General features: G+C 45.7%; 1 protein-coding gene across 5 annotated transcripts in view; it reads left to right on the forward strand.

Annotated features, from left to right (window-relative positions):
- The window catches only part of LOC134898490 (RNA exonuclease 1 homolog), a 279,518-nt gene extending 271,173 nt beyond the window's left edge, over window positions 1–8,345 (forward strand). For all 5 annotated transcript variants that reach the window (XM_063914100.1, XM_063914099.1, XM_063914101.1 and 2 more), the window contains one exon: window positions 7,747–8,345. In XM_063914100.1, the coding sequence (XP_063770170.1) occupies window positions 7,747–7,835 (89 nt within the window). In that variant the 3' untranslated portion in view covers window positions 7,836–8,345. The remainder of the gene's footprint in view (window positions 1–7,746) is intronic.
- Window positions 8,346–11,091: the final 2,746 nt, after the last annotated feature.

The raw sequence follows: 11,091 nt of genomic DNA on the forward strand, positions 1-11,091 counted from the left end.
AATTTTACAAATTTGACACTCTGGCTGAGGAGGACCTGGAGTTTTCTCACTCGGTGCTGCAGAGTCATCCGCACTCTCCCGCCCGTTTGGGTGCTTTGGTATAATCCCCATGGTTCTTACGGAGTTCCCAGCATCCACTAGGACGTCAGAGAAAATAAGAATTTACTTACCGATAATTCTATTTCTCGTAGTCCGTAGTGGATGCTGGGCGCCCATCCCAAGTGCGGATTATCTGCAATACTTGTACATAGTTATTGTTAACAAATCGGGTTATTGTTGTTGTGAGCAATCTATCCAGAGGCTCCTCTGTTATCATGCTGTTAACTGGGTTCATATCACAGGTTGTACGGTGTGATTGGTGTGGCTGGTATGAGTCTTACCCGGGATTCAAAATTCTTCCTTATTGTGTACTCTCGTCCGGGCACAGTATCCTAACTGAGGCTTGGAGGAGGGTCATAGGGGGAGGAGCCAGTGCACACCGGGTAGTCCTAAAGCTTTTCTTTTTGTGCCCAGTCTCCTGCGGAGCCGCTATTCCCCATGGTCCTTACGGAGTTCCCAGCATCCACTACGGACTACGAGAAATAGAATTATCGGTAAGTAAATTCTTATTTTTTCTCTTAACTGATTATTATAGGTTTGCCAGAAAGGCTTAAAAAAGCAATAATTAAGGTCTGGCTAATGAGTATATCATCACCAGTTTGACAACCTGAACTGATAAATCTTAATATTGGAAGTGATTTGTTGCCATTTGAGGGCTGCGTAGTGGCAGCTAATGCAGAATACACACTACTTACGGACTTCCTAATTCTGGGGTGATGAGCTTGCATAACATCAAACGTCCCTATGTCTGTATACATTTTATTTTTCATATTTATTTTTTTCATACGTCCTAGAGGATGCTGGGGTCACATCAAGAACCATGAGGTATAGACTGGATCCGCAGGAGACATGGGCACTTGAACTGGCTCCTCCCTCTATGCCCCTCCTCCAGACTCCAGTTTAGAATCTGTGCCCAGTGAGACTGGATGCACACTGAGGAGCTCTACTAAGTTTCTCTGAAAAAGACTTATGTTAGGTTTTTTATTTTCAGGGAGACTGCTGGCAACAGTCTCCCTGCTTTGTGGGACTTAGGGGAGAGAAGTCATACCTACTTCTGTGAGTTTCAAGGCTCTTCTTCTTTGGCTACAGGACACCATTAGCTCCTGAGGGTCTGATCGCTAGGTACGCCTAGATGCTCGTTCCCAGAGCCCGCCGTCACCCCCCTTGCAGAGCCAGAAGACAGGTGAGTAGAAGAAGAAAAGAAGACTTCAGTGATGGCTTCAGATGTACCGCAGCGCTCGCACACACAGCGGTACTACAGGGTGAAGGGCGCCCTGGGCAGCATATATGACCTCTATGTAACTGGCAAGAGCAGACATAGTGCCAGGGCACTGTCCAGACCCCCGCCAGTTTAAAAATGTATTTGAAAAGTGCGGGTCTGAAGCGTGCCATTACAGGGGTGGAGCTTAGCCCTCACGGCACACAACCCGGCGCCATTTTCTCTACACAAGGCTGCGGAGATGCTGGTCCTTCCCCACACTGCTGCATAAGTGTCAGGGTGAAAAACCGGGGGGGGGGGGGGGGGGCACAGTTATTTTTGTGCATTACTCTAAAAGCGCTGCAGGTCTGGGGCATTTTCTGTGGTGTTTCAGACCGGGATTGGGCGCTGGGGTGTGAGCTGCCAATAACTCCCTCTGTGTCCCTCTGACAGGCTTTACTGTGGGTCTGTCCCCTATAGGCCCAGTGTGTTGGGTGCACGTGTGTCGGCATGTCTGAGGCGGAGTGCTCTTCCCAGGAGGAGACTGTTGGGGACACAAACGGCTGTGGGAGTGGCCCTGTCGGCACTGCCGACACCTGCTTGGGTGAATGTTTTGAGTGCTTTGAATGCAAATGTGGCTCTGATAAATAAGAGATTGGGTAAATCTGACTCTCAGAATCAGGCATGGAAGAAATCCGTAGAGGATGTTATTACAAGTACAGACCCCCTCAGGGTCACAAACGTTCATTTGCCCAGCTGGCAGACATGGATACCGACATGGACACTGACTCAAGTGTCGACTATAGTGATGCCAGATTAGAGCCAAAACTGGCAAAGAGCATTCAGTACATGATTGTGGCAATAAAACACATATTACATATCACTGAGGACCCTACTGTTCCTGATACTAGGGTCTGTATGTATAAAGGAAAGAGACCTGAGGTAACGTTTCCTCCCTCTCATGAACTGAACACGCTTTGTGAAAAAGTTTGGGAAAATCCTGACAGTTTCAGATTCCCTAAAGGATTCCAGTGGCGTATCAGTTTCCCCCTGGGGATAGGAAAAAATGGGAGTCACCCCCCATTGTGGACAAAGCTCTATCATGGCTGTCCAAAAAGGTGGCTCTTTCATCCCCTGACACGGCAGCCCTAAAGGATCCTGCGGATCGTAGGCAGGAAAATACATTGAAATCCGTTTGTCACCACGGGTACGCTACTCAGACCAGCCATTGCATCTGCGTGGGTGAGTAGTGCTATCGAAAAATGGGCAGATAACTTGTCATCTGAAATAGATACCCTGGATAGGGATAGCGTTCTTTTGACACTAGGTTATATCAGGGACGCTGCAGTCTACCTAAAGGAAGCTGCGAGGGATATTGGCCTCTTGGGATCAAGGGCCATTGCCATGGCAGTCTCAGCTAGGAGAGCATTGTGGATTCATCAATGGAATGCTGATGCTGACTCTAAGAAAGCTATGGAGGTGGTGTATTGTTTGGCGACTGCTTCGCTGACTTGGTATCTACAGCTACTGCTGGTAAGTCATCATTTTTACCTTATGTGCCTGCACCACAAAAGAAAGCACACCACTATCAGATGCAGTCCTTTCGGCCCAATAAATACAGAAAAGGCAGAGGGTCTTCCTTGCTGCCTAGAGGAAAGGGAAAAGGTAAACGATCACCGGCCGTGGCCGGTTCCCAGGAGGAGAAGTCCTCCCCGGCTTCTGCCAAATCCACTGCATGAGCTGGGGCTCCTCTGCGGGAGTCCGCACAGGTGGGGGCACATCTCAGGCTCTTCAGTCGGCTCTGGGCTCATTCGGCCCTGGACCCATGGGTTTTTGAAATAGTGTCCCGGGGGTACAAACTGGAGTTTCAAGACGTTCCCCCTCGACGATTTTTCAAATCGGCCTTACCAGCTTCTATTCTGGACAGGGAGGTGGTATGCGCCGCAATACAAGAGCCTGTTCGTGGTCCCGAAGCCAGACTGCTCAGTCAGACCAATCCTGAACCTAAAATCCCTCAATTTCTACCTGAGAAAATTCTAATTCAAGATGGAATCTCTCCGGGCAGTGATCTCCAGTCTGGAGGAGGGGGATTTTATGGTGTCAGTAGATATAAAGGATGCCTACTTACATGTTCCCACTTATCCTCCACATCAGGCTTACCTGAGGTTTGCAGTTCAGGATTGTCATTACCAATTTCAGATGTTGCCGTTTGGTCTGTCCACGGCTCCGAGGGTTATCACCAAAGTAATGGCTGAAATGATGGTTCTCCTGCGCAAACAAGGAGTCACAATTATCCCGTACTTGGACGATCTCCTGATAAAGGTGAGATCCAGGGACCAATTACTGCAAAGCATTACGCTCTCCCTAACCATTCTGCAGCAACATGGTTGGCTCCTAAACTTGCCAAAATCACAGTTGGTTCCGACGAGACGGCTGTCATTTTTGGGAATGATTCTGGACACAGAATTACAGAGTTTTTCTTCCAGTGGAAAAGGCTCTGTAAATTCAGAACCTGGTCAAACAAATTCTTAAACCAGCAAGAGTATCGATCCATCAATGCACTCGGTTGCTGGGGAAGATGGTGGCGGCCTACGAGGCCATTCAGTTTGGCAGATTCCATGCCAGAGTGTTTCAGTGGGACCTGCTGGACAAGTGGTCCGGGTCCCATCTGCACATGCACCGAAGGATAATCCTGTCTTCCAAGACCAAAATCTCACTCCTGTGGTGGCAGCACAGCTCTCACCTCCTAGAGGGACGCAGGTTCGGGATCCAGGACTGGATCCTAGTGACCACGGATGCGAGTCTCTGAGGCTGGGGAGCAGTCACACAGGGGGAAATCTTCCAGGGAAGATGGTCAAGCCAGGAAATTTGTCTACACATAAATGTTCTGGAGTTAAGGGCCATTTACAACGGCCTTCTGCAAGCGGAACATCTTCTTCGCAATCGGGCCGTCTTGCTTCAGTCGGACAACATAACAGCAGTAGCGTACATAAACTGCCAGGGCGGAACAAAGAGCAGACCGGCAATGGCAGAGGCCACAAAGGTTCTCCGCTGGGCGGAAAGGCATACAAGCGCTCTGTCAGCAATCTTCATTCCAGGAGTGGACAACTGGGAAGCAGACTTCCTCAGCAGACACGATCTCCATGCAGGAGAGTGGTGTCTTCATCAAGAGGTCTTTGCAGAAGTGACAAGTCTTTGGGGAATTCCTAAAATAGACATGATGGCGTCTCACCTCAACAAGAAACTTCAGAGATATTGTTTCAGGTCGAGAGACCCTCAAGCAATAGCAGTGGATGCCCTAGTGACACCGTGGGTGTTTCAGTTGGTGTATGTGTTTCCCCCGCTTCCACTCGTTCCAAAAATGATAAAGATCATAAGACGAACAAAGGTTCAAGCGATCCTCATTGTTCCAGACTGGCCAAGGAGGGCTTGGTAGCCAGATCTTCAGGAATTACTCATAGGAGATCCTTGGCCTCTTTCTCTGAGGGAGGATCTGTTACAGCAGGGGCCGTGCGTGTTCCAAGATTTACCGCGACTTTGACGGCTTGGCGGTTGAACGCCATATCGTAGCCCGAAAGGGTATTCCCAAGGAAGTCATCCCCACTCTTATTCAGGCCAGAAAAGGAGTAACGTCTAAACATTACCACCGTATTTGGAGAAAATACGTGTCTTGGTGTGAATCCAGGAAGGCTCCTACGGAAGAATTTCAGTTAGGACGTTTTCTCCATTTTCTACAAGCTTGTGTGGATGCGGGCCTAAAGTTGGGCTCAATTAAAGTACAAATTTTAGCCTTATCGGTTTTCTTCCAAAAACAATTGGCCTGCCTTCCAGAAGTTCAGACTTTCCTGAAAGGTGTGTTGCACATCCAACCTCCCTTTGTGCCCCCAGTGGCACCGTGGGATATTAACGTGGTGTTGCAATTCCTTCAATCTCATTGGTTTGAACCTTTACAGAAGGTAGAGTTGAAATTCCTCACTTGGAAAGTGGTCATGCTGTTGGCCTTGGCATCCGGAAGGCGGGTGTCTGAATTAGCGGCCTTGTCTCACAAGAGCCTTTATTTGATCTTCCATGAAGATAGAGCAGAGTTGAGGACTCGTCAGCAATTTCTGCCGAAAGTTGTTTCGTCGTTCCACTTGAACCAACCTATTGTGGTGCCAGTGGCTACTGACGCCTTGCTGGAATCGAAGTTTCTCGATGTAGTCAGAGCTTTGAAAATTTGTCGTCAGAACGGCTCAGTTTAGGAAAACGGAGGCTCTGTTTGTCCTGTATGCTCACAACCAGATTGGGGCTCCTGCTTCCAAGCAGACTATTGCGCGCTGGATCTGTCATACGATTCAGCATGCTCATTCTACGGCTGGATTGCCGCTACCGAAATCAGTGAAGGCCCATTCTACCAGAAAGGTGGTCTCGTCCTGGGCGGCTGCCCGGGGGGGGTCTTGGCATTACAACTTTGCCGAGCGGCTACTTGGTCTGGTTCAAACGCCTTTGCGAAGTTCTACAAGTTTGATACCCTGGCTGATGAGGACCTCATGTTTGGTCAATCGGTGCTGCAGAATCATCCGCACTCTCCCGCCCATTCTAGAGCTTTGGTATAACCCCATGGTTCTTGATGTGACCCCAGCATCCTCTAGGACGTATGAGAAAATAGGATTTTAATACCTACCGGTAAATCCTTTTCTCTTAGTTCGTAGAGGATGCTGGGTGCCCGTCCCAGTGCGTACTGTATCTGCAGTTTTTTGTTACATTTCACCACATGTTGAGTCAGCTTGTTGCTGACGTTGTTCATGCCGTTGACTTGCGTTATGTTGAATGCCATGTTGTACGGCGTGTTTGAGTTGTGGGCTGGTATGTATCTCACCTTGGTTTAACAATAAATCCTTTTCCTCGAAATGTCCATCTCCCTGGGCACTGTTCCTATAACTGGAGTCTGGAGGAGGGGCATAGAGGGAGGAGCCAGTTCACACCCTTTGAAAGTCTTAAAGTGCCCATGTCTCCTGCGGATCCAGTCTATACCCCATGGTTCTTGATGTGACCCCAGCATCCTCTACAGACTAAGAGAAGGATTTACTGGTAGGTATTAAAATCCTATTATTATTTTTTTGTGCTCCAGTTTGTAGCTTCACAAGAATTATTTGCAACCATTCTGTAATATCACAAAGGAAACGCTGAACATACAGCGCTATTCGATGTAATAAGCTGGCTAGTCATAGCTTAAATAGCTGGATTTATCTAAAATGCCTCAAAATTGGTTTTAAAAATGGCATGACTTTCTAAAAAAATAAATAAAAATGGAAACCTACTGCGCTCAGTGATTTAACTTTGACATTATATGATAGTCAATGAACTAGTGAGGCATGTTGTATATTTTACAGAATATAAAGCTTAAATGTAATTCCTAATTGGGAAATATCAAGGTCTTATAATCGGTCATAGAAAAGCCTGTTATTCAGTTGATAGTCCAGGAGTATTTGGCATATGGGGACCACAATTTGATCTGTATCACAAACTTCATGCTCCAACAGTGATACAAGCTTTCTAAGATCATGTTTTCTAGTAGTCTTTCTTTGTTTGCAAGTTTGTTACCAGATTCGGTGCATCTTCTCTCCAAAGTTCTTTTTAAATTCTAACCCATTCTATCACTAGTGACATGTTGGATAGATCATACTGTAGTCCAAATATATATAGTATAAATCATGTACTAGCGCAGTAGCTAATCTGGTAAATCATTCAGTAGTAATCCGCTCAGGACCCAGTAGCAAACAAATGTATATAAAGTTCTAAAATTATTAAATGTGAAAATAATTGTCTAGAAAAGTGTACCGGATGTTATAGATGTCTCTCTAATTGTGCAAAGGTTATGAACTGTGAAAGTGTAAATTTCATTATGACTTTGTTGCTGTACTGAAATTATCCTGCATCTGTATGGTGGTCTCTTGTATCTCTCCTTTTTGTATTTATAATTTTGTAACATGTTTAAAGTTTTGCACACTGTTGCATCCTAATAGAATTATCTGTTCTGTGTGTGTGTGATGTATCATCACTTTTGACTGTCTATGTTGACAGTCCAAATCCCTAATGGCTACTGTTTGTTCCCTAATTAGGCTTGGGCTCTTAACATAAAAAGTCCAACGGGAATATCCAATTAGCCCCGGAAATGTTGCACAGGCGAAAAATGGGGCATTGCATGATTTTAAAAAAATAAATAAATTTAGATTTCTACACGAAAAGCCGCAAACCTATGTATTTTTTGCAGTTGCTGGAAAAAACATTATCGTGGATTTGGTAAACCCAAACCCCTCAAGCATTGGCTATCTGAGCTAATGGGATAGATCATGGTGAATTCATTATTTGTGGTACATTACCGTGGATAATTGGATACTCCACAAGTGACTTTTTAATTGTTTATAGTAAACATCTGCCTTAATTGGTTCTGGCCTTCTCTCATTTAGTTGCTGGTCATGACTCAAGTGAAGATGCTGCTGCCTGCATGGAATTGATGATTTGGAGAGTAAAAGAGGATACAAAGGGGCGAAGATAAAGTCAAGAAATACTGAAGTCTACAGCTAAAATCAGCACTTATTCAGAATAATGCTCTTGTGCATGTAGTACAAGTAGTAGTTGCTGTAACCACTCAACTTGTATTTGCCGAAAATACTTAAGCTGCCCTACTTTGTACATTGTCATTTCTTACAAGCTTTTTATGTTTTATTGTATTTTTTTTTCTTTGTTACTTTTGCATGTAATTTGTGTACTGTATGTACAAAATGTTTATCAGAATACAGTTGTGTAAACTGTATTTGACCTACGCTATGGTCTGTATGCAAAATGTTCATAGTAGTTTCAAATTTGCAAATGCACTTTTTTTTTTTCCTAATTATAAATATGATAAAACAAGTACTTTTTGGAGTAGATGCTATAACCAGGTATCTTTTTGATATGGTTTTATAGCTATAAAAGTCTTTACGTTTGTGTTGTAACAAAGTCTACAAATATGGTGTGCATGTACAAGTGCCACCAAAGTATTTCTAAATAAAAATTGTGGAATATGTGCATTGTAAATAATATATGCAGTAATATGGGCTATACGGTTAGTGAGGTGATAGAAGGCTACTTAAACATGAAGGCTTCCACTATACAACCTTACCCAGCAAAACACACAAGTTTCTCCTAAAATAGGACTACAGTAATATATGAATGCCATGTCCCTTTTAAAATCATTAGTTCTCTCTACAGAGCATCCAATGAGCTGTGTATTCAATGTTGTGGGTACCATGGCTCTGATAATTGGTACAATTTGCAAATGGTGACAATTTGTACGAGTGTCAAATATGTATTATTCTGAGCTATTCTAAATACAGAAATTTTGTTCAGTGGTTTGTCTCCATTATCAAATTGTACATGTTCATAGTACACCTGCTTAGTGTCAAGCCGCATACACACTGCGATTTGAACTACCGATATGGACAATATAGTCCAGATCGGAAGATAACCTAGTGCATATTGCACCGTGTATATACAGCTTGCAATGCTGATGCACGCTCCCGTGAGGTTGGTATCGCTAGAAAAAAAAAATGCTGTGCAGGCAGGTCAATTTTGGACTGGAAAGTGTACAATCTAGTTTCTAGTATAGTTGAAATTGTACATGCACAAAATTTCACCTTGTGTATAGTCAATATCGCTGGTTCTGGCCTCTGGGGAGTTCAAGGGAAATCACAATCAGCCTTTAGGCAGAATTGCACCATGTGCAGGCCCCTTCACAGTGTAAATAACAAGGCAAATGCCAGGTTTGGACAACATTATCAGTTCAAGTCAATCTGAGACCAAGTATTCAGGCAAATCTATATTTCTCTGACGTCCTAGTGGATGCTGGGGACTCTGTAAGGACCATGGGGAATAGCGGCTCCGCAGGAGACTGGGCACAGCTAAGAAAGATTTAGGACTACCTGGTGTGCACTGGCTCCTCCCACTATGACCCTCCTCCAGACCTCAGTTAGAATCCTGTGCCCGGCTGAGCTGGATGCACACTAGGGGCTCTCCTGAGCTAAAGAGAGAGTATATTTTAGGTTTTTTATTTTACAGTGAGATCTGCTGGCAACAGACTCACTGCAGCGAGGGACTAAGGGGAGAAGAAGCGAACCTACCTAACTGGTGGTAGCTTGGGCTTCTTAGGCTACTGGACACCATTAGCTCCAGAGGGATCGACCGCATGGAACCGGCCATTGGTGTTCGGTCATGGAGCTGCGCCGCCGGCCCCCTTACTGAGCCAGAAGCAAGAAGAATCCGGAAAATCGGCGGCAGAAGACATCAGTCTTCACCAAGGTAGCGCACAGCACTGCAGCTGTGCGCCATTGCTCCTCATACACACTTCACACTCCGGTCACTGAGGGTGCAGGGCGCTGGGGGGGGGGGGCGCGCGCGCCCTGAGAAGCAAAAAATACACCTTGGCTGGCAAATATATCACAATATATAGCCCCAGAGGCTATATATGTGATAAATACCCCTGCCAGAATCCATAAAAAAGCGGGAGAAAAGTCTGCCGAAAAAGGGGCGGAGCTATCTCCCGCAGCACACTGGCGCCATTTCTCCCTCACAGCTCCGCTGGAAGGAAGCTCCCTGGCTCTCCCCTGCAGTCTACACTACAGAAAAGGGTAAAAAAGAGAGGGGGGGCACTAAATTTAGGCGCAATATACATATAGCAGCTATAAGGGGATATAATTGAGTTAATCCCTGATTTATATAGCTCTCTGGTGTGTGCTGGCATACTCTCTCTCTGTCTCCCCAAAGGGCTTTGTGGGGTCCTGTCTTCTGTCAGAGCATTCCCTGTGTGTGTGTGCGGTGTGTCTGTACGGCTGTGTCGACATGTTTGATGAGGAGACTTATGTGGAGGAGGAGCAGGTGCCTATAAATGTGTTGTCACCCCCCGCGGGGCAGACACTGGAGTGGATGGACTTGTGGAAGGAATTACGTGAAAGTGTCGACTCCTTACATAAAAAATTTGACGACATGCCAAATGCGGGGCAGCCGGCTTCTCAGCCCGTGCCTGCCCAGACGTCTCAAAAGTCATCAGGGGCTCTAAAACGCCCGCTACCTCAGATGGCAGACACAGATGTCGACACGGATACTGATACCAGTGTCGACGACGAAGAGACTAATGTAATGTCCAATAGGGCCACTCGTTATTTGATTGAGGCAATGAAAAATGTTTTACACATTTCTGAGGTGACCCCAGGTACCACAAAAAAGGGTATTATGTTTGGGGAGAAAAAACTACCAGTAGTTTTTCCCCCTTCTGAAGAATTGAATGAAGTGTGTGAACTAGCGTGGGCTTCCCCCCGATAAAAAATTGGTAATTTCAAAAAAATGACTAATGGTGTACCCTTTCCCGCCAGAGGATAGGTCACGTTGGGAAACACCCCCTAGGGTGGATAAAGCACTCACGCGCTTATCAAAAAAGGTGCCACTGCCGTCCCAGGATACGGCCGCCCTGAAGGAACCTGCTGACAGAAAGCAGGAGGCTCTCCAGAAAGCTATATATACACACACTGGTAGTATACTGAGACCAGCTATTGCCTCAGCATGGATGTGCAGTGCTGCAGCTGCATGGTCAGACTCCCTGTCAGAAAACATTGACACCCTAGACAGGGACACTATATTGCTAAACGTAGAGCATATTAAAGACGCTGTCTTTTACATAAGAGATGCACAGAGGGATATTTGCCGGCTGGCATCAAAAATAAGTGCACTGTCCATTTGTGCCAGGAGAGGGTTATGGACCCGGCAGTGGACAGGTGATG

Source organism: Pseudophryne corroboree, chromosome 1, assembly GCF_028390025.1.
Source record: "Pseudophryne corroboree isolate aPseCor3 chromosome 1, aPseCor3.hap2, whole genome shotgun sequence".
Classification (NCBI taxonomy): domain Eukaryota; kingdom Metazoa; phylum Chordata; class Amphibia; order Anura; family Myobatrachidae; genus Pseudophryne; species Pseudophryne corroboree.